Here is a 27,624-nt window from a genome sequence, read left to right on the forward strand (position 1 = left end):
GATTTTACTATGTAACTTTGTTTACTAGTTTACTAAGAGTTTTTATTATAAAAGGTTGTTGAACTTTATCAAAAACTTTTTCTGCACCAATTGAGACAATTATAACATATTCCTTTAGTATATTTCATAGCGTATTATTTTTAATACACAGATTCAATTGGCAAATAATTTAAGACTTTTGCCGCTATGTTCATAAAATTTTCATAATTCAATAATACATAAAATTTTCTGGAACTATACACATAAGATAGAAATTTACCTTGACATTTTGGAAGAATCAAATGTAAAAACATGTAAGTCTGGACAGTTTGGGGAGGGGAGTTCTTTGACTTCCTTTTCACTTTCTGTGTGTCTTCTTGAACCAATTTTGGATTTTTACATTTTTCTAGGCATTTTTACATTTCATCTGGGTTTTCAAATTTAGTAGTGCACATTTGATCATACTGTTTTAAAATTGTTTTAAAATCTTTTCTGTGCCTAAAGTTATTTCCCCCTTTTTATTCCATATTTCATTTATTTGTATCTTCTCTCTGTTTTTCTTGGTCAGTCTTGTTAAAGATTTGTTTATCTTATTAGTCTTTGTAAAGAACCAGCTTTTGGCTTCATTAATCTCCCCTGTTGTGGCTCTCCATTTCATTGATTTCTGCCCTTTTCTTAATTATTTCCACTCTGTCTGTTTATTTTATTCTACTCTATGGTTCTTTTCCTAACTTCTTGAGTGCTAAGCCTATTATTATTATTATTATTATTATTTTTTGCTGTACGCGGGCCTCTCACTGTTGTGGCCTCTCCCATTGCAGAGCACAGGCTCCGGACGCCCAGGCTCAGCGGCCATGGCTCACGGGCCCAGCCGCTCTGTGTAAGCCTATTATTTTTAACTTTTCTTGTTTCTTAATAAATGTATTTGAATTTGTATTTTAACTGTATCCTATAAATATTTATATATAATGTTTTCACTATTATTCAGGTTTAAACTTTTCTTACATTCCTTTATGATTTCCTTTTAAACCCAAGAGTTATACAATAACGTTATTTAGTTTCCAAATAAATACATGTATGAAATTATAGTTCCTTATTTTATTCACTTCTAGTTTTATTGCATTATGATCGAAGAACAGAGTCTGTATGGTATTGATCCTTTGGAATTTACTGAGACTTCTCTTATGACATAATTCATGGTCATAAATGCTCCCTCTGCTTAAAAGGAATTTGTTTAGTGTGGGGTTCTATCTGTAGCTCTATATAAGCTTGATATTATATAAGCTCAAGCTTATTATTTATATTATTTAATTCTTCAAATGTTCTGTTTATTTTTCTCTGCTTGATCTATCAGTTTCAATAATGACTGTAATAAAATCTACTGCGACAATTGTTGATTTATATATTTCTCCCTGCAGTTCTGTCAGTTGTTGCTTGATGTGTTTTGAAACTGTTACTAGTTGCCTTTATGTTCATTATGGCTATATCATTTTGCTTATTTTCCCCTCAACTGGCACTTGATATCCTTCTTTGTCTCTTATGTTGTTTTTTGCATCAATTTCCATTTTGTCAGATATTAAGATTGCTATCTCAGCCAATTTTGGTTAGTTTGCCTGGTATATCTGTTTCGATCTTTTAAATTTCTTGGTATATCTTTTTTCGTGTTCTTATCTTCAATAATTCCGTTTTTAAAATCAAGTGTGTCTTCTTAGGGCATGGATTATTAGGTCTTGTTTTCTTACCCAATGTGAGAGTCTCTCTGTTTTCATGGATTAGTTTTACCCATTTACCTCTACTGTAATTGCTATTACTATAAGGCTTATTTCTACCACCATCTTATTTTATATTTTCCATTTACTGTACTTTCTGCTTCTTTCTTTTTTTTTTTTTTTTTTCCTATTTTCCAGCTTTCAGTTGGATAGATTGAGTTTCTTTTGTTAGTTGAAAAGCTATGTATTCTGTTTTTGTTTTCAAGGTAGGTAGTCAGCCTTCCATACTTATGTTTATGTTCTCCTGTTGAGAGCTCAAATAAATAATTATAATTTCTCCTAACGTGACAAGTACCTTAATACTCTCTTGTGCCTCTTTGATTTCCCCACCTCAGCCCACATCCTCATGCTGATATTAACTAGATTAGAATTTTAATTCTAGGTTCTTATGAAGGTGTGTTCCCTTTTTCCTTCATTTGTCCTAGCCTTCTTTGTTCTTTTTAAAGACAACAATAGTCTTTTCCAAGAAACTTAATCACCTTTATTTCTCATATCTCTTGAAGCATCTCTTGGAATTGTTTTTCTTCTTATTTGAGTACCTCCTCCAGAAGTTTTTTTTTTTTTAATTCTTTTTTTTTTTTAATTCTTTTTTTTTTTTTTAACCCCACATTTGTTTATTTTATTTTATTTTTTGGCTGTCTTGGGTCTTCGTTTCCGTGCAAGGGCTTTCTCTAGTTGTGGCAAGTGGGGGCCACTTTTCATCGCGGTGCGTGGGCCTCTCACTATCGCGGCCTCTCTTGTTGCGGAGCACAGGATCCAGACGCGCAGGCTCAGTAGTTGTGGCTCATGGGCCTAGTTGCTCCGTGGCATGTGGGATCTTCTCAGACCAGGACTCGAACCCGTGTCCCCTGCATTAGCAGGCAGATTCTCAACCACTGCGCCACTAGGGAAGCCCCAAAAGTATTTTTCATTTGAATTTTTATGTAGCAATCCTTCTAAAGCTTTGTAAATCTGAGAATGTGTTTCTTATTTCTTCAAATTTGAATGAGAGTTTCATCAGTTATAAAATTCTAAGCTCGAAGTTCTTGCCTTCACAACTTCAAATATAAGTCCTTTATCTTTGATATTCTTAAATTTTATTATAATGTGTCTAATTGTGGGTTTCCTGATCTTTCCTTTTTTGCACTATTTTGTGAGCTCTTTCAAATCTAAGGCCTTTCATCTTTCATTTATTATAGAAAATTCTATCTCCATTATTTTTTTCAAACATTCAGTTTTTATATTGTTCTTGCCTCTGCAACTCCTATGATCAGATGTCAGTACTACTTCTAGCTGCCATTTCTTACCTTTCTGGTTTTTGTTGATTAATCCTTTGCTGCTGTCTTCTGAGGGAGCTCTTCAAATTGATCTTCCATTTTACTAATTTGTTCTTTTTTCTTATGATTCCTTGAACTTGTTTTATATTTTGCTGACACATAGTTTTATGGTCCATTCGTTCTAATGATCCTGTTCCAGTTGGTGTATACAGTTCAGTCTGTTGTCTTTTTTTTTTTTAGGAGAGATACTCTCCCAGTCTCTTTACTTTGCCCTGTTTGAGCTCCCCTGGTATCAGCTACTCTGTCTGGTAATGAGTACTGAGCAACTATCAAAGGCTGCTATGTCAACCTCTAGGGGCTGAAGGGCACCAGGAGGGCCCAGTCACCACAGAAACAGAGTCAGGGTCTCATCTCTAAGCCTTAAAGGCGAGACATGGTTGACAGAAAGCAGTCGAGAATTTTAACAAACTAGCTCTGGGGGTTCAATGAGAGAAAGTATGAGGCAGTTGGTTTATCAGCATCTGTTTTTATTAAACCTCATCCCAGTAGGGTTTTTGTCACAGTTTTATCAGTAAAGGAGCAGGCAACCATTGCCCCAAGGTAGTGCCAGGGAGTGATGAGAGCAGAACTTGCAAAGATTTCCTCCAACCTGTTCTCCCACTGCTGCTTCCATTCACCCCTCCCCCACACGCTGAGCCGCCGCCACACTCCCCAGCTCACGTCAGTTCACACAGCCTTTGGTCCCCTGGGTTTCTCATACCTGCTTGCATGTTTGTTTGTTACTTCCTAGAATCCATATTCCCCTCTTGCTTCTGTAGTTCCTACGGGGTTGACTTTGGGGTGAGAGGCAGCAGAGTCCGAAGTCACCATCTTGGCACAAAGCCACAGCCCTGCTTGACCCCAGAAGAGCTTACCCCAACTTTCCTGGCCTTGCCCCTCATGTCTGGCTCCGTCTGGCTGGAAAGGGCCTCATGACAGCCTGTTCCCTCTGAGGCTAGCATTTAGCTGACCAGCCTCCAGCGGCCACTGAGAACTGCTGTCTTCTCATTCTGGGCCCATCCCACACGGTACAGCTGTGTCCGTAGGACCAGAGCTGTAGGCACAGGGGAGCAAGGCCTCAACCTTCTCACCTGGGCTCAGGCCGCCACTGACCATCACAGCCCCCAGGCTGTACCCTCCCCGGCGAGAGTTCTGTTCTTGCCTCCTCCGCCTCCTGGCTGTACGACTTCCAGCCTCAGTTTCTAAGCCGCAGCTACCACACTTGTCAAATGGGGCAGGCGATGGGTATGAAGTCCCTTTGTAAAACCGTGAACAAAATGAGAGATTGTCGTGACGATGGAACCATTGCGGTACTAAGCCTGGCGTCTCAGCCTCAGATGAGCCCCACCGCACAACCTGCCTTTTCCTTCCCCTCCGCACCACCTCCTCAGTCAGGACCCCGAGCTGGAGGGCCTGCCTGGGTGACGATGCAGGCCTCCTGGCTCAATCGCTCAGCCCTGCCTCCCTGGGCGGCTGCCCCCAGTCAGCCAGGTGCAGCATCGACTCCCTGCTTCTCACCAAGTATCCCAGGGGACATGTCCACCCAGACCTCCAGCCCGTGAGCAACCTGATGCCCCTTATAAGGGCACTGCCACTCTTTTCCATTAACTGCACCCTGGGACACCTGAGCCATGGGTATACATGACATTCCAAGTTAATCACCGTGTCCTTCCCCTTCCCAGGGCCGCCCAGCACGGGGCAGGGGGAGAGTCAGTCCTGCCGCCCCGAGCACGGGACCACGTTCTGAGCACCTGGTGTGTGCCAGGCCCAGGTAGAGATGCCCCAGAGGGAGAGGCAGGTGCAACAATACACAAGGATCCCTGCAGGAACTTGGGCACAGGGAGCCTCCGGGTCAGTGCAGAGAGACCAGGAAGGGGTGGAAGCCAGGGAGTTATGGGCAAAAGCACATGCCAGGTTCGGAGAGCAGCCGTGAGGCGGGGAGAAGTAGCTCCCACCCGGGGAAATTTATACACACACGGGCACTTGGTGGAATGGGGCGAGGATGCTAAGTGACCTGCAGTGCTCAGGCCCTCCCACGGGACACGGACTTGCCTGTCACTTGCCCTCTGGGCAGCCCCGTGGGAAGATAATGGCAGCAGATTCCCACAGCAGCACCATGCTGCGTCCTGAGCAAGGCCTCCTCCATCCAGTCTCCACAGCAACTACAGCGATGAAACTCGGGCTCAGAGACCACGTATCCTTCCCAAGGTGACAGCTGTAACTGGCAAAGCCAGGGTTCTTAGATACTAAGGCCCCTCTGGATGCAGCAGTAGAGAGCTGCTTGGCCTGACCCCCGCCACTCCTGCAAGGCCTTGCCGGGGTCTCTCCACACCCCTGTCTCCATTTCTCCTTCTAAGAAGCAGCTTGCAGCCTGGCTGCCACTGGTCAGCAGGGTACACCCCACAAAGCAGTGGAGGCAACCGTCCCACCTCCTGCTCAGGAAGGGCCCGGGGAACTCTTCAAAGACAGCCTGGAACTGCACCCATACTTATACCTGTCTCCCCAGCCTCGGGTGGACAAGTCCTAAACTTTCCCGGCTGGCTCCTGAAAGAACCAGCCTGTCAGTGTTTCCAGAATACGCTTGGAAAAGAAACCTCAGCTGCCCCTTACAAAACCTCCAGAGGTCTCCTAGCTTCCCAGCAAGTCTCTTTTCTCACCCTTACGGTGCCCAGGGCCTTTGGGAACCAGCTCAGTGAGGTACAAAGCACATTGGCCTGGGAGTCACGAGACCTGGGCTACGGTCCCCACTGAGCTGTTAATGAGCTCTGCGCCCTTGGGTTGGCCACTCAACCTCTCCAGGCCTCAGATTCCCCTTCTGAAAAATGGGGTCAGACTCCTTGCTCTGTCTGCCTCACAGAAATGTTGCATGGCTGAAAATGAAATAAAAGACATGAAAACAAACGTCTCTCCCTCCTCTACTCAGACAAGGATGGGAGGGGCCGCTGCAGGCACAGCGGAGGAACCTGAGGCGGTGGGGGGTGGACATGGCAGAAAGACAGCGCTCTGCACAACCATGGTGGAAACAGAGCCTGGACCTGGTATCTCCTTTCCCAGAGGCTGGAACCTGAGATCCTGCATTTAACCTACAACTATGGAGAAGCTAAAGAGAGAGAGAGACAGAGACGAGAGAGACAGCCTTCATGCCAGGCCAGCAGCCAGCCGAGGCCCCTGGTGGTGGGGTGAGGGCATGGCCACACCCAGCCTACTCCAAGCCAGCTTGGTTTGGCCTTAACCAGGTTCTTGTGGACCAGACCTCCCAGCAGAGGCCGGAATAACAATAGTAATTGTAGGAATAAGGGCAGCTGCGAGGTACTGAGTGCTTGGTACACGGCAGGACGGGCTGAGAGCTTACGCAAGCCTCATAACTCACTGCAACGCACTGGGTGGGCAACACCCCAGGCAATGAGTAGCGCATCAGGGTTCGAACCCTAGTCTAATTCCAGAGCCTATGGCCACTTGCAAAGCGGACAGGGCTCAGTCCTGCCCTCAAGGGGCTCAGTCCAGTGGGGAGATGGACCCAGAACAGGAAAGATGGACTATGGGCCTTCGGAGCCCAGAGGAGGGAGAGGTCATCAGCCTGGGCGGTAGAGGGTCAGAGCTCATCTTCCCACTTTACTGGTACCTGGACGACATGGGCTGTCAGGAACATACCTGTGTGGTTCATGAATGGCCTGGCACCCAGCACAGGGCTCAGGGAAATATTGCTGAGTGAAAGAACGAACAAAGGAAAAAACCCAGTTTGAGTCTTGGGTCTCTAACTTCCCAAGACAATCTCTTTCCATTGCACCCTAAAGCTTTGCAACACATCCTAAAATTTTCCCCCCCAAATTTAGAGGGCTGTCTCTTTAAGGACATGGCCTTGCTGATTTAGGATGGTTTCAACCCCAGCTGATGAAGCCCAGGATGACCCAGGTCATTCTCCAGCCTGCATCAGGGAAACCTTTCCGTGGAGTCCTAGATAGCTGGGGCTGATAGGATGCAGAACTCCGCCACCCCGGCCAGCACCTGCCAGGTCACGGCAAAGCTTAGAGCTGGTGAACTGGGTCACAGCTCCACACTCCCGGTGCTCCTGAGACCCATTTCGGACAGAGGTCCTCTTCCCTCCCTCTGCCCCTAATGCTTCCCACCTTACTCTGTCAATGTTCCTCTTCCAGGCTGCAATTTCAGGTCTGTGCCTGTCTTCAGTACTACCCAGGGAGTAGCTCCGGAGACACCCCCCTGCCTCCCCACGCAGAGCCCGACACACAGGAAGTGCCCAGCAAACATAGGAGATGCTCAGCAAACGTGTGCTCCTGCGTGGGGCTTGCTGGCTCATGACAACTTGAGTAGCTATCTTTGGCTCAGCTACTACCTGAGTCCCCCGGCATGTTTGGAGGCTGACACAGGGTGGGATCCTAGATGATGTGCGGGCTCCCTTGGCCCGATCGCTAGGCCACTGATTTCAGGGCATCTCCAGAGGCAGAAGACACAACCCTCAGCTGCTGTGGCTGCAGGAGGAGAATCATGCTGGTGCTGCCTCAGGCTGGAGAGAGGCTCTCTGTCCCCAGCAGCCCCCTGCAATCCCTGCAGTGTCCATCCCCAAGGATGCCAGACCTTGCCCCGGCTCCTGGAAATAACAGCAACGCAGTAGAATTCCCTGTAATAAAGCGCCATGTTGGTCGGGCTCTTGCTTGCGCCGGGTTCTGTGCTGGTGCTTCCCCAGCCTCGCGATAACCCCAAGAAGCGGTACTGTGACGTCACCCTCGCTTTGCGGAGGAGGAGGAGCTTGTGGAGCGGGCAATTAGCTCGGCCTCGCCCTCAGGCCAGCAAGGAGCAGCACTGCAGGCGAGGCAACCACCTGAGGCCGATTTGCTGAGTGCCTACCATGTGGCAGGCCCCGTGCTGGGTGCAGGGTGACCCAAGTAAACGAGACAAGACTGGGCCTGTCGGCTCTGCTCAGGCTCCGAACTGCTGAGTGGGACAGGCAAGCTCTCCCAGGAGTTCGGGGGACAGCGGGAAGGGAGGGGGCTGGTATGTGGAGAGGCAAGGGCCGGGCAGGGAGCCAGCTCTGCCCCTGATGACAGGCCTCCCTGACATGCGGCTGACTCCTAGAGAGACGCACAGCTAGCACGGAGACTGTCACAGTCATCTAGGGCTGCGTAACAAACCACCCCGAAGCTCACTGACAAATTAGCAACATTTTCGTGTTTATCATGCTTCTGTGGGTTGGCTGGGCTCCACCGAGGCTTCTTCCTGGAAATGCTAAATGTGCTCCCTCAGCTGAAAACTTTCTGAAAGGGCGCCCCCGGGGGACTTCCTCTGGAGTCTCATCCCCAGTCAGGGCCCCCCCAGGTGCCCCTCCCAGCCCTTGCTGACTCCCCTCCTCTCTGCTCAACAAACTGGTCCACGACGGTGGCCTTCTTAGCCTGTCAGCCCTGGTGACCCAGTAAACTGCACCCCGACCACCGGGCAAGTCAGGGCCTGGCGATGGGCAAGAAGAGACCGCAAGCCGCTTCCCTCTCTGGGCCCCTTTTCCTGGAAAGGACTTCATGTTTCCCGGTTCCTTTGTGTTCACCTAATTGTGTCACTCTTCAACACCACTCTCCTCTAACTGTGCCATTTCCACAGCTCCTTTTTCTCCTACTCCTTCCCTCCTTCAAGTGCCAAAATCCCATGCACAGACCCTCATGTGGCTCAAACACCCCCTTCCCCTTGGTTCTAAGAAAACCAAAATCTTGGTGCCCCCCCCCAGACCCGCCTCCCTCTGCACGGTGGCTAATGAGTTCGCCCTTCGCATGCTAGTTTATTTCCCTTCAGCCCGATAATGGCAACTTCATTAAGAAAACCATACCCTTGCTGAGCTGGAGACCTCCAGATGGCAGGAACAGAGCAGCTTAATGGGGCCTGTGGGCGGCCAGGCTGCCTCCCAGGCTCGCCTCCCCGCCTTCTTCCTTCTGTGTCCAAGGCCTCCAAAGTCCCCCCCGCTACCATGCCCCTCTCAAAGCCCTCTCCCTCCCCACCCCAGGCCCCCCTCCCTCCTCTGCTTCTTCCTCCCTCACCTGCCCGCTCCAGCTGACCGTGGAGGTGTCAGGGTCCTCTCTGGGCCTTGGCCAGCCCCAGAGAGAGGGGACATGAAGGCCATGACAGGCCCTGCCCACACTCGGCCGTGATCTGCCAGGCTGGCTCGGTGCTCCCCCAGCCCCCAAGTCCTCCCTGGAGGATGAAGAATTGCTCTGAAGCAGCACGCTTGCCGGGTGGGCCCTCAGAAGCCTGCCCAGCACCTGCTGGGCCACTAAAAACAGCGTCCCGTTACTCCTCTGAACCCTAGTTCCTCTGTCTCTAGAACGGAGACCACGTTACCAGCCTCTTGGGTGGTTGTAAAGACTAAAGGAATTAACGCACCTAAAGCATTCAGACCCACGTAAGGGAAAGTTCAGGCCCACGAATGGCAGCTGGCATTACTGTTACTGTGGTTATTATGTACGACCAGCCTCTTGTGCGTTCTGAGTTTGGTGATAGAAATGAAACTTAAAAAGTCACTGCCTCCCTCCTGCTCTGTCAAATCCCCCTTGTTGAGCATCTCTCAGCGGCATCTTGAGCAGACCCCAGAGCTTTCTGGTTATTTTCAGTTATTCAGAGTCAGGTCCAGCAGGGTTTATTGCTCCACCCCGGCACCCAGTTTCCATCTGGTCTTCCAATTCCTGTGAAACATTGGGCTGATGTGAGGGGCTATCTTACCAGGGGTCTCCCTCCCACTCCCCACACCCCTCCCTGTCATTTCCACCCAAGGCCACAGCTGTTCCTCTCTCCCCAGACCTTCCGGTGGCAGGTGGCCAGCAGCATCGACAGCAACGAGATGCTCGAGATTCAGATCTTCAACTACAGCAAAGTCTTCAGCAACAAGTAAGTGAGGGGTGGGGCACGAGAGGCGGGGCCCCGAGGGGCGGGGCGCCTGCCCTGCTCTTTGGGCTGCCCCCTCCTTTGAGTTTAAAAGGGGACCTGCACTGGGGCCTGGATTGACCTTCAAAGACCCGCCCCCACCCACCCCCCAAACCCCCGCTCCCTCATGTCCTCAGAGTCTCCCAGCCCTCCCAGTCCTTGTTGGCCACGTTCACTCTCTCTGTCCCCAGTCCCGTCACAGCTTCCTGTCCCCTTCCTCAAGTTTTCCCCCTTACACAATGCTGGGCAACAGTTACCCATCAGAGAAAGTGATAATACCCTCCAACAGACCATCTATCTGTAGCCTTGAGAGTGAACTTGTCACACCTGTGGAGGACTGGAAACTCCGAGGCAGTTTGGTTCAGTGGTTTAGGAGTCAGGAGAGCCTGCTCTCAGATCCCAGCTCAGTCATCTACTGTGTGACTCTGCCCAGGTTGCATGACCTCTCTGAGTTCAATGTTTGCATGTGTAACGAGGATAAGTACTTACCTCAAAGGGAAGCTGTGAGAATTAAATGAGATAGATGTTCATTCATTCATTCAGTCCCCATGTTTACTAAGTGCCTACCGTGACCCAGTTCACCGGCGAGGTTTCCACCTTCATGGAGCTTACAATCTGCAATGGAGCCCATCTACCTCCTTTTGCTGAACCACTACCAGGGGTTCAGCAAAAGTAGTTCCCATCCTTCTCTCTGGGTGACAAGCAAAATTCAGAATCATTTGAACAGTCTGGAATGGTGGCTAAATATAGTACATGTAAGTTCCTGTCTTGCATTTGAAAGCCAATTTTCTTATACAAGCTAGAGGGGGTCATGGCTGAACCACGACACATCTGAAATGGTGCGGGGGTTTTATTCACTGAGAGCTCAGTATGACTCAACAGTGGGAGAAGACCTCAAATGAATGAAAAGCTGACCTACCCCTAGGTCATGTTAGTAGGAGAGCCAGCAGAGCAGGAGAGGTGAGGGGCAAGGGTTCCACTGTCCCCATGCTGCTTGGACAGAGCACGAGTAGGCACTGCCTTGTGGTTGCCAGGGGGAAGGGACTTTAAATCTTGCCTCATGACAAGGGGATGAGAGCCTAGAGGAGAAAATCACAGAAGACACGTTCATCCATCCATCCATCCTTGGTCCATCCTTTCAGTCACTCATCAAACATTCACTGAGAAACACTCTATACCAGGCAGACACTGTGCTAGTCATTGGAGATACTAAGATGAGGGATTAGGGCACCATGTCTGTCCCCTAAGAAGGTTTTCTGCCATGTGAAAGAGGAAAGATGTGTGCCTAGAAGCAGGATCAGGGCAGGGCTGCATTGCTGGTGCACAGCAGACAGATGAAAGATGGCCAGAGCTCTCCAACCAATGAGCTGTCACGGGGAGAGAGTTAGCAGAGAGTGGACCATGATGCCGTAGAGGGGATTTTGGAGTCAGGAAGGGCCAAACCACGTGACCTCCAAGGATTCTGTGGCTTTTATCGGGAGCCGGAGAGATCTCAGCTGGGTATGGGATGTGGGCATTCCAGGCCCACTGGCAGGGAGGCCTATCAGGGCATCCCATCATTCAGGCAGCTGCCTCTGGAACCCACAAGAAAGGTTGGTGAGACACCCCACCAGGGGTCCCCAAGATGAAGCAGGACCTTCTTCCCTGGGATGAGACATGGGGTAACCTGTGAGAACAGGAGAAACAGGCACAGGCACAGCAAGGTGGATGTGGGGGAAGAAGCAGAATCGGAAGCTGAGGGCTGGGAGGAGCTCCAGGCATCCCAACAGGACCCACGGTAGACAGCAGAGCACCGGGGAGCCTCAGAGCTCAGCCAGGGCAACCCTCGCTGTGCAGATGGGGAAAGTGAGCCTCGGAGAGGTTGCTGAGGCCACAGGGGTAGACGGCAGTAGGGGGGTGGCTAGGATACTGGTCTCCTTCCTCCCCTTCCTAAACCTCAAACTCCCAGAAACCAGGCTATGTGAACAGTGATGGTGGAAACCCAGGATGTGGAAGAGATTGCTGAACCATTTAAATGAAAGCTGCCGGACCAATCCCTAAAATGCTTGAAAACATCAAAACTCTTGCTATAAACAAATCAGAAGTATCTGGTAAATTGTTTAGGGAATCAACTACTGTAACAGTGAGTATGCTGGAATATAAGGCTTCGATGAGTCGTTCTAAACACCAGCAAGAAGGAGACAGAAGTGGGGAGTCCCTACTCTGATTCTCCTTTCTCTCTCCCGGCCCTCCATGCCCCCACCCAGGAAAAGGCAGGAAACCCCACAAGGGGAGGCCTGGACCTGGTGGAAGTGGGTCCTGCTGTTTCCTTGGAAGCCTGGAGAAGGTCCAGGGCACTGTTGGCTGCAGAGCTGGGGTGGGGAGGACTGGTGGTCTCGTGGACAACGCAGGGCCCACCTGACACAGGCCAGCTCAGGGGGGTCGGAAAGGGAAGGCAGGTGCTTGGAGTCAGGTGGGCCTCAGTCTCCCACCCTGGAGTCTGGGCTCTATTTCCCAGAGCCAAAGAAAAGGGCCACCTAGTGCTTGCCCTCTGTCCCCACCGTGGCCCAGCTCAGTCACCAGGCTCCTTCTGATGGGGCAGCTGAGCCTCTGGGGAGCCTCTGGGGGTTGCACCGGGCACAGCAACCAGCAAAGCCACACCCGCTGCTCGGGACAGTGGCCGGCACCCAGCGGGCCCCCCTTACTTTGTGGAATGAGTGAATGAGTAAATGTCAGGAGGAGAGGGCGTACAGGGTAGGAGGATCTGGGCACAGGAATTCGAGTGGCCCTTCTTCTCTGAAGAGCTCAGGGCTCTCCAGGAACCCAGTCACATGACTGGTACATTTGGGGAAACTGAGGTAAAGGAGGCTGGCGTGAGATTTAGAACCTGTGGGCCTGATCCCACCACCACCCACCACAGAGAAAGGGACTTATTCTAGAAGCAGAGGGCAGCATAGAAGCTGACCCCTCACCCAGGCCAGGAGACTCCAGGTCTGCTCCGCCCACCTTGAATGAGGTCCTTTTACAAGAGCCCTGGGCTTCCCTGTGAGGACGTGGTGTTGGGTCCAGAGGATCTTGTGCCACCCCCTCTGCCTGTCCAGAACCCTGGAGGGGGGCTGGTCTGACCCAGGCACCAGTCTCCTGGGGCTCCTGAATAATTCAGGAGCCAGGAGAGCAGTGGAGGCCTGGTGAGGCCTCAGGCACTTGACACCAGCTCCCAGGGGAAAGCAATGAATTATTGACAGACCCTGGTGCCTGATTGCAACTCTACTGTGGTCAGTCTGTGGGCCCCCCTCGCTGCTGGCTAACTACCCGAGAATCCTGCCCCTGCTCAGCCTTCCCAGCCGCTCCGTGGGGGCCAGCCCAGCCTCCAGAATCGGGGGTTGCCATCCGGAGGGCCCACGTCCCAGGCAGCTCCTCCACGCTGACCCACTGAGCTTCCAGCCAGGCTGGACAAAGGGCAGCTGGGATCGGGGCAGGAGGTGGTCTCCGGGGTCGCCAGGCAGGCCAGACCCAAGGCTTCCCTTCCTGCACCAGCTCCTTCCCCAGAGAACATCCATGGCAGGGGGTTGAGGGGCAACGCTCTGTTGGAAGCAGCATGCGGGCACTTGTTTTGAAGTTGTGTTCTCATAGCGAGCGCCCTGGTTTTGCTTAGACGGTACGTTACAGATGTGCAAAAAGGGTAAAGTTTTATAAAAAATGTTTTTCTTTATTTTTTTATTGGAGTACAATTGATTTACAATGTTGTGTTAGTTTCAGGTGTACAGCAAGGTGAGTCAGTTTTATATATAGACATATAGCCACTCTTTTTTTTTTTCTTAGATTCTTTTCCCATATAGGCCACTACAGAGTACTGAGTAGAGTTCCCTGTGCTATACAGTAGGTTCTTATTCGTTATATACTTTATACATAGTAGTGTGTATATGTCAGTCCCAATCCGCCAATTTATCCCTCCCCCCACCTTATCCCCTGGTAAGCATAAGTGTGTTTTCTACATCCATGACTCTACTTCTCTTTTGTAAATGAGTTCATTTGTACCCTTTTTTTTTTAGATTCCACATGTAAGCAATATCATATGATATCTGTCCTTCTGTGTCTGACTTACTTCACGCAGTATGACAATCTCTAGGTCCATCCATGTTGCTGCAGATGGCATTATTTTGTCCTTTTCATGGCTGAGTAATATTCCATTGTATAGATGTACCACATCTTCTTTATCCACTCCTCTGGTGATGGATGTGTCCTTTATCCTTAACATAAGACTGAGATCACATCCGTTGTCCATTTCAAAGAACACTATTTTTTATTTTTGTTTGGGGGAAGCAGCGGGTAACTGTTAAGAGTTAAAGCCCCGCAAGCCACCCCCTGTGGGTATGGTGAATTCAGTCCTCTGGCCTTGCTAGCTCCCAGGATCCCAGCCACATCTTCTGGGCCGCAGGTTTGCTCTGGCTCTGTGAGGCTGCGCATCTGCCCCCAGAGCCCACCCTGTGCAGGAGACCAGTGTGTATGGGCCCTCCAGACGGTAAACACCGCCCCACCCCATGCCCCACTGTGACATGTGACATCTGAGTGTGGCGGTATTAGAGGACTTTCACTTGAGCGTACTCACCACCACCCAGGGAAGCAAGTGGTATCACCTCCTTTGGGGAGGTGGAAAAACAGCAAGGCTCAGAGAGGTTGGAGAACCAGCCCAAGTCACACAGCTGCCAGGTGGTAGAAACCCTCTTAGACCCCGCTGGGCAAACCCACCTCTGTCTGACTCCAGAGCCCAGGCTCTTTCTGCTGTCTACATTGCCTCCCATTAGGGATGGCATTTCGTCTGTGTGTGAACAGGGCTTGGACCAGGGCATGAGAGGGGAATTTGCCAGAAGGCGGATCTCAGCTTACTGTGTGATTGAAGCAGAGGAGGATGGGTGAGCAGTGAGAGCAGCCGGGGTGTAGTGAGGTCCCCGTCACCGGGCGTCTAGCAGGATCTGGGAGTGTGTGTCAGGGAGGAGGTTTAAGGGACTTCTCCTTTTTTTTTTTTTTTTTTAATTTAACATCTTTATTGCAGTATAATTGCTTTACAATGGTGTGTTAGTTTCTGCTTTATAACAAAGTGAATCAGCTATACTAAGGGACTTCTCCTTGACGGAATGCTGGGCAAGCTTTTCCTCTTAGGTCCCTCGCAAGTCTAAAGGTCTGAGAACTTGTTTAAGCCTGGAAGGTGCCAGAGCCTTCTCTGAGCACTTGTGGGGGAATAGCTCCATCCTGCCCCCTGGGGGTGTCTTGTCACACTGCAGCATCTCTACTGATCCCTGGGTGTCTTCTAGGGAAAGTTGTGCCTGCGTACCCAGCGCTCAGCAGGTGCTCAACAGGCCCTAGTGGAGCTAAAAAGGCCTGGAGTTCCAGTCAGCAAGGGGCAGTGGTAGAACCGGGATTCTCAAAGTGTGCTCCCCGAGCACCATCTAAGCATCACCCGGACACCTGTCAGAAATAGCCATTCTGGGGCCCCACCTCGCCTGCTGAGTCAGACCCCCTGGGGCGGGGCCGGCTCCCAAGAGCAGACAGTACACATCTCTCCCAACTCGGTGCTCAGTGGCTTCACATCGGGAGCTTGAAATTGGCCTTGGTGGAGGTATTTACACCATGGAAATGAGCAAAAGCTGCAGGTCAGGATTGCCCTTCCCCTCCCCCGGCCAGTTGTTAACAGTTACCAGCACAGTGGCGGGGGGGGGGGGTCCCAGTCATCTGTGATTTAGCAGGTCCTCCCAATGATTCTGTTCATGCTGAAGTTTAGAACCACAGATTTAGACCGTAAAGAGATGAGGCTGCAAAAAAGCCAGTGTATACGTTCATGCCTAGAGTCTACTGTTAGAAGGGCTACACAGGACAGAAGCTAAGAGCCCACCACCCTCATTTTATAAAGACAAAGTTGAGACCCAGGGGCAGCGGCTCTAGGTCTCCTGACCCCAGCCCAGTACTTCAGCCCAGGCTGGGGAGAGGGCAGGATGCAGCGGGGGAGGCAGCTTCCAAGGGGCTAGTCTGAGAAGAGCCTGGAAGCCAAGGTAGGCTTTAGAGTGGAGGGATGGTATGAACAGTTTCACCCATAGGGAGGATGGGGCGAGCTGACAGATGGAGCTCTGCACCCCGGAGAGAAGCATTCATTCACTGTGGCTGCTCCCAGCACTCTCTCCCCTCACACAGACGGGAGGCTTTTTTAAAACAGTGTCTCCCTCCATGGCCCTCAGGAGGATGCAGACATCAGACATGTCCGGTAAAGTCAGAATCCACCTGATACCTCACCTCATCCGGAGTGGCCCTTAAATTAACTGCATCCCCTCCTGCTTTCTATAAGCCAAGGGCAGCACCAGATGATCCCAAGGTCCCCTCCTGTCTCACACCCTGTGAATGCCCCCCTCTGCTTCTGTCCCTTCAACCAGAAGTGGTGTGTATGTTTTAATCTACCCCATGCGGAATCACCGTGTGAGAGCATCTCTCTGAGTACCTGTTCTCTCCTAGAGCAATAACCTTCAAACCATGGGATGAAATGGCATGCAGGTTAACTCAGTCAGCATTTATGGGGCCCCCACTGTTGTTCATTAATTCAGCCAGTAGATTTTGAGATCGCCTGTGAGCCAGAAATATCAAATAGAGTCTGGAAATAGGAAACATCTGCTTCCCTGGAAAAGCTCACGCTATAACGTCACCCCCTTGATAGCGACCAGACAGCTCCTGGAGTGCTGACTATGTACTAGGCGCTCTGCTAAGAACTTGGCACAGAGGATCTCTGTTAGTCCTCTATACAGCAACTCTATGAAGCAGGGTTTATTAGCTCATCTTAGGAGAAATCTGGGACTGAGAGCCCAGGTCAGCTGCCCAGGAAGCAGGTAACCCTCTAGTAAGTGTCCGAGCTGGGTTTCCAATCCCGTCTCTCCGACTCCAGGTCTGTGCTCATCGCAACACTGCCCTGCTGATCCCCTCTAGGCAGCTGGGTGGATGGGAATCCCACAGTCAGATGGGTTCTTGCCCCAAGGAGCTTGCAGAATGCAGGTGTGTGTGGGCATCACTACTGACTCAACAGAGGACGAACGAGCCAGTGGTGCCAGTGAGGGGTAGAGACCTTGGTAGTGATTAGGGAGGTGGAAGGGGGAAGAGCTATCTGTGTGTCCAGGAGCCTCTGGTCCTTCCCCACAGCCTCCGTGCTGGGCATCTGGAAGCTGCTCCGCAGGGGCTCAGCAACCCCAATCGCCTGTACCCAAGGAGCACGAGGCTCCGCCAGCACACACTGTCTGTGGACATCCCCCCAGGTACTCACTGCCCTCAAGCTCTCCCAGGGAAATGGCCGTCATACGTACAACCACACACAGTTGTTGGGGGTCACAGACCTCCTGGACATGCCACCCTGGCCAGCCCCAGCTCCTGGGCCACCTTCTCCAGGCCCAGCCTGGAGCCTGAGCCAGCCCTCTCGTCCCCTTGCCAGCCAGTCACAGCCTCTTGGGATGTCAGCCTTGCTCCTCTTTCTGGCCTCTTCATGTGAAACCATGAAGACCACGCCCCCTCTGCCATTCACAGGCTGATCGGGACCTTCCGCATGGTGCTGCAGAAGGTGGTGGAGGAGAAGCACGTGGAGGTGACCGACATGCTGATTGACGACAACAACGCGATCATCCAGGTGAGGGCGCCCAGAGAGTCCCTGGACCTGCTTATTACGGGTCACCTGGGGGCCTGCTGGCCTCCCTGCCTCTGCACATAGCGTGGCCTGGGGAGCACTCCTTGTGGGCGGGGAGGTGAGGTGGGAGGAGGAGACTCAGGTCAGACTCTGCTGGAGCCCCTCAGCCTGGCAGCCGTGGTCAGAGCCCTTGGGGCGTGACAGGGCCCCAAGGTGGACACTTCAGTCCTTCCTGCCGTGAGAGTACAAGAGAAGGCGACAGGGGGGGATGCCCTCCCTTCTCTCCCCAGGGGCCCTTCCATCTGGACCCAGCTCAGGAATCACTAAAGACGTGTCTCTCATCATCTGAAAGCCAGTCTGAGCCCTGCTGGCCACTCCTGGGCATGACCTTCACTCTGCATGCCTGCCTTGGCGTCTAAGACTAGCCTTTCTGTGAGGGCAGGGACCTTCTTTCTACTTCATCTGTCACATCCCATCCCAGCACTTCCAACAGGAACACACGTGTACTAATGACGCAGTCTGTAGGCACTTAATACATGTTCAAACAAAGGAAGGAAATAAAGCATTCTGGACGCCCAGACCCCAGGCTCTGCTCTGACGCATCTGTCCCCGTGAGCTCATTGATGCCCACCACTGGGCAGTTGAGCCTAGTGGTGAGGAACACAGCCCTTGGGTAGAAACATTCATTAGGCCGCTCACTAACTGTGGGCTGGCTGCATACCATCTGCAAAGTGAGCAAAATTACAGTATCGACTTCACAGGACTGCTCTGAGGATTAAACGGGAATGCACAGAAAGTGTCGGAACAGTTAAGCATATAGCAAGTGCTCAATAAATATATAAAGTAAGCTCAGTAGCTATTATTTCCTGGCCTCAGTTTATCCATATGTAAAATGGGGCTGTACCATGGTTCTCCAACCCTGGTCCCGCATATGACCCTATGTGGTAGCCAGCAGAATAGCCTCAGAAGCAGGACTGCAGCCACAGAGAGCCAGAACGGGAGGAACCCTCTCTGAGGAGCGCCAAGGGTGGGGGAGAAACTCCCACGGTGCCTTGGTGCCTCAAGACGCTTCTTCCCTGGGGAAATCAAAGCCTGGGCGTTCAGAGGACCACGTGCCTAGTGCAGGCTGCCTGTGGGGGTCGCTGGAGCCAGCCAGCTCCTGACCTGGAGGAAGGGAAAGCGTGTCTAGAAGATTTCCTAGCATCCACACGGGCTGAGGAAGGGACTAGGCTGACTCTTCCCTGTGCACTGGGGAGAAGCTAGAGCTAAGAGGAGGCTTCTTGCTCTGTGGCCCAAGGACACAGAGAAAACCCCATGGTGACCTCGAGCTCCCATCCTCTCCAGATTAGGAGGGTGGGTGTCAGGTGAGCAGGAAGAAGTGCTGACCTCACGCCTTTGAGGGTGTCCAGGGCCTGGGCTCCTCTCCTGAAGGACGTTCTCAGCTCATGTCATCAAATCCGCAGAGAGCATCAGGAGCGAGGGGAAGTCAGCTGATTTCAGACAGACCAGCCCTGGTCCCCGCAGGCAGCCCTACACCATGGGGACGCTGGAGGATGCTCTTGATTGTGTGTCCAGTGGGCTCGGCCCACCCCCAGCCCAGGCTCAGCTGCCCGGCGTGGGCCCCCCACCTCGGGCGCCAGGGAGGAGGAGAGCCACGTGCAGCAGGGTCTGGAGCCACAGCCCATTCAGTTGTCAGTCTTTCTGAGCCTCTGTGTTTCTCATCTGCAAAACGGGAAAGTAGGGGGAGGATAGTACCCAGCTTGCCTTCCTCCAGTAAGTTAAGGGCGTGAGAGCACCTTGTAAAATCGCAGAGCAGCGGAGGACACGGGATCGTGACTGTTAGTGCCGTCCCGGCCTCTCACCACCCATCTCTCCCTCCAGACCAGCCTGTGCGTGGAGGTCCGGTATCAGGCCACAGATGGCACGGTGGGCTCCTGGGATGATGAGGACTTCCTGGGGGATGAGCCCCTTCACGAGGAAGAGAAGGACAGCCAGGAGACAGATGGGCTGCTCCCTGGCTCCCGCCCCAGTTCTCGGCAGCCGGGCGAGAAGAGCTTCCGGAGGTAACAGGCTGGGCCCTCTGCCCCCAAAGACACAGGGAGGATGCCTGGGACCTGCTCCCCTGGAAGGCCCCTCTAGGCCTGGGTTCAGAGTACAGACGTGAGTTGCTGGAGAGACATACAAGAGGAGGGAAAGTGTTTCTGCAGCATCCCCTGCACCCCGACTCCAGGACTCACTGGGGAGGCAGCAGGGTATCTGCGATCAGGCTGAGGGGCCAGGCCTGCCTGCTACCCTGAGGGAGGCAAAGTTCTGGGAGGGCGGACTCTAACATGGGTGGAAGAGGCTAGACCTCTTGCCTCCTCAAAGAATGCGAAAAGCAGACAGGAGGAGGCCCTGATCTCTCTGGCCCAAGACCCAGCAGTGCCAGACCAGCCCCAGGCAGCCTGGCCTCTGCCCTGGCCCGGTGAAGGCCCAAGAGAGGGAGGCTTCTTCCTGCTGGAGTGAAGCCAACGGTTGTGGTCGGGACCTGGCCTCTATTCTGTTGAGAAGACCGCATCCCAACACCCTAGGTGTCCAGGATTCACACCTTCAAATGTCCAGTCACACACAGAGGACAGGATGCTGTGTCCAGGCCTACTCGTTCCAAATGCACTAGTTTTACAAAAAAAAGAAAACGCAACTGTATTACTCTCAGAACCCAGAGCGACAGACTCAGGTTAAACACTGTCTGCAGGTTCCTAGGTCACTGGGAATAATGTGTAAAACACAGGTAAGTCAGCGGTGCATCTGAAGGATGGGGGTGGGTTTGGAGAGGGGGGTATGCTCCCCTCCCATTGGAAACATCTCCCTCCCATCTCCTTCCACCCTGTCCTTTCCAAGTAAAATTGATTCAGTGCTTGTTCTGAAAAAACACAGATGCTAAATTAGGGTAATTGAATTTTATACTTTTATTGTATGAATATATTTTCCTTGTTTGCCCTTGAATCACTCCCCATCCCACCCCTTTCACACACACCCCAAGACATATACAAGCTTCAGACCCCGGGAGCCAGGTGGGGAGTAATCATAGTAAGTCCAAAGGAACCATGCCTGTGGCAACTGTTGCTGGACCTGTGTGACTCCAGGTCAGCCATGAGGTGGTGGCATCGCCCAGGCCAGCTTGGAGACCGTTCTCCTTAGACTCCAGGCTGGGTAGCGTAGAGAGAGCATGTAATCTGGCCTCAGGAGACACAGGTCTGAGTCCCAGTTCTGCCTCTTACCAGCCTTGTGACCCTTGGCCAGTCACTCCTACCCTGTACCAGGGGGCTCAGGGCAATGGGAACCCTCACCCTGCTGCTGGGAGAGCTGAGGGATGATGGAGGGTCAGGCTGTAACTGGAGTGCCAGGTACTACCCCACGTAAGGGCTGGTGATGAACAGGCTCTTGGACGATGCAGAGGGTTAGGAATCGGGCTGGAAATGGTGAAGAGAGGAGCAGGGATGCAGTGGGGAATGTGGGGATGCTGACACCTAGGGTACCATCTGGTCCTCATCCTCTGTCCCCGTGGAGAAAAGAGCTTGTCTGCGGCTACACGTGGGCTTTAAGAAAGGGCTTTCTGGGGACAGATTGGACGCCACGTGAGAGCCATCAGTTGCAGGGAAAGGAATGCTGGCTCCAGATCAGGAGAGCTGAGTCCCATTAAGTCGCATCCTGACTGCCACTAACTAGCTGACTTTGGAAAGTCATTAGCCCTCCGGGTTAGTAACAGGAGTGGGTTGAGCATCCTGGCTGCCCTCCAACGCTGACATCCTGAGGGACCCAGGGATTCCCCAGGTCCCGTGGGTAGCGCGCGTGGAGAACAACCCCCTGGAGCTATGGAAGCCAAGAGGGCAGCCCTGTCGCTGCAGCTCCGGCAACGCCGAGCCAGGTCCTCTCTCATCCCACACAAGTGGGCCAGGGTGTTGATGGAGGGAACAGTGAGACGATGCAGTCAGCATGAGGGGCATTGGTCCTGGACCTGCAGACCGTTCTGGGCCCCAGGAGTACGGAGATGGAGAGGGTGCCTCTATCCTCCCTCACGTTATAGCCTGGCTTTCCCACCTCCCCAGCAGAAGCAGGAAGCAAGAATGGGAGGAGAAGTTTTGTCCCAGAGTTTGGGAATGGGGAGAGGGTGACGACCGCACTCAGAGCTCCTTGTCTCCTGGGGGCCACGGCCTGCTTTGGAGGGGCTGGGTGTGTGCACAGATTCCCGGCTGTGCTGGGGCTGCCAACCCAGACCCTGAGAGCGCCTCGGGGTGGTGCCGCTGCCACATGTTCTCTGGCCAGGCCTGGCCGTGCAGCCAGCAGGCTGGGGGAGGGGGAGGGCAGAGGGGTGAGGAGAAGGTAGAGCTGGTTTAGAGCATCTGGGCTTCTCCTGTGGTTTAATTCTAGCTGCCTGCATGGGCCAATGAGTTCTGGGTCAGGGAGTGCACGGTTCCAAGGGGAACCCGGATTTGGCCTCGCAGCCATAGGTGTTATGTCTCACCCTCCTGACGTGAGTGCCAGCCAGCCAGGCCTGTCAGCTCTGGGGTCTGGGAGGAAGCCATTGTATTCTGGGCCAGAGAGCCCTCCAGAAAAAATTTGGCCAACGAAGGAATAGGGAGAAGGAAGGGATGTATGTGCCCAGGCTCTGACTCCAAGTCAAGTCCTCCTTTGCCCACATCTGCTCCCTGTCCTGCAGCCCCTCCTGGGAAGGCACATTGCTTTGTAGGTCAAGGTGCCCAATCTACAGGGTGCCTCTCTGTTGTTTTCCCAACAAGAAAACTTCATTGCTGGTAAGCAACTGTCTCTCACCTGGTTGTCTGGATCCACAGGGGTCTGGTGTGGGAATCTATTCCTCCCTGTCTGATGTGGCTGCGTGGGGTGCTTGCTGGAGGGGTCGGGGAGCTGGTGGAGTGAGTGGCAGGAAGCAACCGCAGGCCCGGGACTGGTGGCATGAGGCATCCATTCCATGGGGGGCAGAGGAGGCTGATATGGGGAGGTCTCCCTGCAGGGCCTAGGTCCCCAAGGCTGGGCTCCTGCCATCTGCCCTCACCACCCCCTGGAAGGGGCTCTGCAGACATTCCTCTATACTCCCAAGGCCTTAAGTATCTTCCCAGAAGCTCCTCCCATTGGACCTCAGGGAATGTCCACTGGCAGCTCTGCCTGAGCAGTCCCCCAGCCCCCAACCCACCACCACCCGCCCTCCCACTAACCTTCTCCTCCCATGGTTCCATCAGGCCCAGGCCCTGGTCGGTCTCCTCCCATGGTTCCATCAGGCCCAGGCCCTGGTCGGTCTCCTCCCATGGTTCCGTCAGGCCCAGGCCCTGGTCGGTCTCCTCCCATGGTTCCGTCAGGCCCAGGCCCTGGTCGGTCTCCTCCCATGGTTCCGTCAGGCCCAGGCCCTGGTCGGTCTCCTCCCATGGTTCCGTCAGGCCCAGGCCCTGGTCGGTCTCCTCCCATGGTTCCGTCAGGCCCAGGCCCTGGTCGGTCTCCTCCCATGGTTCCGTCAGGCCCAGGCCCTGGTCGGTCTCCTCCCATGGTTCCGTCAGGCCCAGGCCCTGGTCGGTCTCCTCCCATGGTTCTGTCAGGCCCAGGCCCTGGTTGGTCTCCTCCCATGGTTCCGTCAGGCCCAGGCCCTGGTTGGTCTCCTCCCATGGTTCCATCAGGCCCAGGCCCTGGTTGGTCTCCTCCCATGGTTCCGTCATGCCCAGGCCCTGGTTGGTCTCCTCCCATGGTTCCATCAGGCCCAGGCCCTAGTCAGGCCCTCTGAGCCACTCTGGCTGCTTCTGTAGGCCCTGCCTCCAAGTCAGCAGCCTCTGATTTCAGCCGGCTCTTTGCACAATGTGCCTGGGAATGTCCCAGGAGGCAGTGCGGTGCCATGGAGCGCACAGGGCTCAAATCCCAGCTCTGCCCTTGGAGCCTCACTTTGCCACCTGTGAGGTGGGGGGTGCTGTTGCCTCACGGGAGTGTTAGGGTCCAATGAGATAAGCCACGTGAGCTGCCCACCGCAGCGCTGGCCCGTGGCTCGTGCTCAGCCAGTGTCCCCTCCCTTCCTTCTCCCTTTCCGCAGTCTCCATGTTACCCCCCACAGCTTGTCCTACCCTGAGCAGCATCGGACCTTTTGGCCCAAGATCCTTCTCGGCTCTGGCCATCCCCACCCTACTCCGAGGGCTCTGCCAACAAAGCCGCCCACAGCCGGAGCTTCACTGCCGCTTGGGCCCAGGCCAGGGTCTCAGTCGCTCACAGGACTCCCTCGCCCCCCCAGCTGTCGGTGTTGCAGAGAAGGAATGAACTACTAACCCCGTGCGCACTTTGCTCTCAGAAGCACAAAATCAGGGTTCTGGGCCCCTGCGTGTCAGTGTACATCTGCCCTGTTGGCTGAAGAGAGAGGAGACTTTGGCCCTGAACACACACACATGCCCAGGTGTTTTCTCACGCTTACCTGCACATATGTTCTCTCTCTCCATGACACCAGGGAGCTGTATACACCACCAGGTTCTGGGCAAAGGACCCCTGTTAGAAAGGACAAAGAAGGGAACCCAGGCTTAATCTCACAACTGCACTTCAGAGACTTGGGGCTTTCGCGGATTCCCTGTATTCCGCGACTCTCCTCCTCATTTTCTCCACCTGCCTGGCCCTCCGGCCCTCCTTCTGCCCAGCCCCCCTTCCTGGTGTCCCTGCTGGGCTTCTCTCTGCGGGGTCTCATCCTGGGGGAAGGGAGGGAGCGGGCCACACTTCTTGTTCTCCTTCTGGATCCTTCTTCTACTCCAGTGGAGACCCATAGAAGAAGGTACCTCCCTCCTATGCCTGGGGCCAGGGGCCAGCTGGGCATGTGTGCATGCCTGGGGGCTCTGACAGAGATGTGCATGGGGCATGTGCCATGGGGTATGCATAGACGTGCGTGTATGGGGTCTACACACCCAGCCTCACCCCCAGAGTGCAGGGTTCCCACAGCCCCTCCCCCGCCTCCCTCCACCAGGCTGAGCCCCAGAGCTTCAGCCGCTCCCAAGCAGCCTGGAGGAGCCGGGGTCAAGGCCATGCTGAGATCTGGGGTGAAGCGGTGCTCAGGAGACTCCGCCCAGACTTAGCCGCCTCACCTGAGGTAGGGGTCCTCTTCACCCCCTGCCTGGGTCTGAGCGCTCAAGTGAGACCTCACACCGTGCAACACTAAGATCCCAGAAAACCCTCAATCCTCCAGAGGCCGCCATATTGATTCCCCCCCCGCCCCGCCCCGCCAGCCTCCATGGCTCCTTCTAACTGTGCACACAGAGTGATGGGGGTGGGAGCTTGAGGAAGAGGTGAGCGAAACTGAGACAGAGAGAGAGAGAGACAGAGAGACAGAGAGACAGAGAGAGAGAGAGAGAGAGAGAGAGAGAGAGTGTGTGTGTGTGTGTGTGTGTGTGTGTGTGTGTTGGCTGAGGAACAGAACTTACCTGGCCAGGCTGGGACACTTAACAATACAATGTAGACTCTAGGAGGAAAGTCAGGCCCAACCAGGGCTTCACAGAGAGGTCCCCTAGCAACAAGGATGACCGTGAGGTCAAACCTCTCATCCCCACCCCTTGCAGCTGAGTGACTAAGGGCAGGCAGAGCCTCAGCTCCCCCGTTTGGAAAATAGGATAATGATACCACCTTGTGAGACGGCTGGCGCTAATACGTCAAGGCATGTCTAAGTTCTCCCGCGGGGCCGTGCAGTTATTAATGTTAGTTGTAGTCATAACAGTGCTTGTAGTAAAGGCACAGAGTATTATTTTTTCACAGAAAGAGGGTCTTTTCCCTTCTGCATTTCCACACTGGGAGTGTGGACCTGTGTGCAGCCTCTTAGCCGGCCCAGGGGCCTGGAGCGCGTGAGGAGGGGTAGGGCATGCGTGTGCCAGGTGCTGGCTGCCAGGGTGCAGGTACACACTGTTCTCTGGCCTGCTGTGTGCCCGAGGGGGCCGCCGCTGGGCCAGCCTGACACCTCTCTGCCATTTCAGAGCAAACCCCCAAAGGGAAAGAGAAAAGGCATCAGATGTTATCATTTAGGTACACAAATTCCACCTTCCTGACCCACCCTTGCCCACTCTCAGGTGATACACTTCCCCTTCCAGTTCCTCTACTGCAAAGATTTTCAAACTTTTCAGGGTCACCCAGTTCTTTAAAAAATCATAGACAAAAAAACAAATTTCCCTCGAAACCTGGATCAATAATTCAGAGAACGGCAGCCCCACTTGGATTCGTGTGGGGTTGGGGCCAGTAAATCTCCCGTTCGGCCCTCATTCTCGAAAGCTCATTGGAGCCCACGCAGCTCTCAGCGGGTCCCAGTGGGGGCCCAGGCCTGGCCAGACCCCCAACCAGGCCCGGGGCCAGAGCAGGGCTGCTGAGACAGTCTCCCCTTCTCTGTTCTCTGCTCAGTGGTCTCAGCTGACTGCGGTAGCCAGAGACCTCGCTGATGTTAACTCCTTCGAAAGGAAGTACAAACTGGCCAGCTGTGATCCCCTGGTCAGGACCTGAGCTGTGAGGGACTGGAGGCATGCCTACCCGGGCAGGGTCTGTGCCAGGACAGGGTGTGAGGAGAGGAAAAAATTGCTAATTGTTATTCACTTCCTTTCCCTCATCCTCATTGCCACAGCATCAGGGAAGCACTGAGAGAACATTCCAGAAGGGCTTTCTGGAAACCTCCCTAAGGAGGAGGAGGAGCCCTGCTCTGAGCCCTGGAGCAGTAGCTCGCTTACAACTGCAGGCCCAGAACCTTCCTGGCCCACCTTTCTTCTCCGAGGCCCTCAGAGCTGGGGGGCCCCCACTCTATTGGAGGGGATCAGGCGTGGCGAGGAGAGCAGGGTGGCCCAGGCCTGGACGGTAGCCAGGCTCATCTAACCTTGTGTTCCCTGTGGAACCTGCAACACACATTCAGAAATCACCAGACCCTGACCTGGGGGAGGAGATCAATGGGGACCCTGAGGCCTCCTCCCTCCCCAGGGCCCCAGGTTCTCCTAGGCTTGGGGTCAGTGGGACAGTGGCCACCAGCCCCACTCCTGTGAGCTCCTCCCCAAGAATCAGGACCACAGTTCCCCTCCTCCCCAGGGCAGAGCCTGGGCCATGGGGCCCCTACCCAGCAGGCTTAGGCTTGCTTAAGTGAGAGGCTGTGGGGTGAGGGCTCTCTGGGACAAGGAGGCCCCTGGGGAGCGTGGGGGTCAGCAGGGCCAGGGGCTAAGTCTGCGAGTGTCTCTGGTTCACACCCTCTCACACACATCCCCTTGTCTCCTCATTTCTTCCCCCTACTCAGCAGACAGAAGACCAAGGGAGGCAGAGATGGCGAGAACAAGTAGGTGGCCGAGGCCAGGGTGGAGCCTGTGCGGCTCGTGAGAGGGAAGGGTCCTCAGCACAGGGTACAGATGGCGGGGGGCCCAGATCAGTGGCGGAGCCAGCACCGGGTGATGGCAGGGCGAGGGAGGTCTCTCCATCTGGCCATGGGGGCGAGGCACAGGGTGGTGTCAGGGTGGGTGCAGGCCTTCTGGTTTCCACTCCCTCCTCCCTCCTTTCAGTGTCTCGATTCCTCCTCCACTTCCCTGTTCAGTCCCCCATGCCCGTGGGCAGGCCCGGAGCTATCCCTGTGAGGGAGGGAGTGGGGACGGCCCAAGATGCCAACGGCTCTCCAGCAGAGCCAAGGCAGGGCTGGGCTGGTGGACATGCAGTGCTGGAGGCCCAAGAAGGACAAACTGTGGGCACCGAGTGGCCACAGGGGCTGGCCGGAGCATGAAGCCCAGAAAGCTAAGGAGAGATGACCCCCCTCTGGTGGTCTTCACCACCTCCATTCCCCAGAGGACTCCAGATGGGAGGGGCCGCCACAAGGTCGGGGGGAGACAAGTGGGTCTTTCAGCCTCCCCAGAGCTTGCATCATCTCAAGGATCTTCTAGCATCACAGGGAATTCACAAGGGCAGTGGCAGTCAGGGCTGACCACACTGGAGCTCTGCTCCAACATCCATTCTTACAGATGACGAAGCTGAGCCCCAGAGAGGGGAAGCAAGCGACTCCGGAAGAGGAGCAGAGCTG

At 53.8% G+C, this 27,624-nt stretch overlaps 1 protein-coding gene across 2 annotated transcripts in view; it reads left to right on the top strand.

The window, feature by feature from the left end:
* Positions 1-27,624, top strand: part of OTOF (otoferlin) — a 91,571-nt gene that overhangs the window by 18,925 nt on the left and 45,022 nt on the right. For both annotated transcript variants that reach the window (XM_060027611.1, XM_060027613.1), the window contains exons 3-5: positions 9,837-9,925; positions 17,495-17,594; positions 19,473-19,654. In XM_060027611.1, coding sequence (XP_059883594.1) covers positions 9,837-9,925; positions 17,495-17,594; positions 19,473-19,654 — 371 coding nt within the window. The remainder of the gene's footprint in view (positions 1-9,836; positions 9,926-17,494; positions 17,595-19,472; positions 19,655-27,624) is intronic.

Source organism: Delphinus delphis, chromosome 12 (assembly GCF_949987515.2).
Source record: "Delphinus delphis chromosome 12, mDelDel1.2, whole genome shotgun sequence".
Taxonomy (NCBI): domain Eukaryota; kingdom Metazoa; phylum Chordata; class Mammalia; order Artiodactyla; family Delphinidae; genus Delphinus; species Delphinus delphis.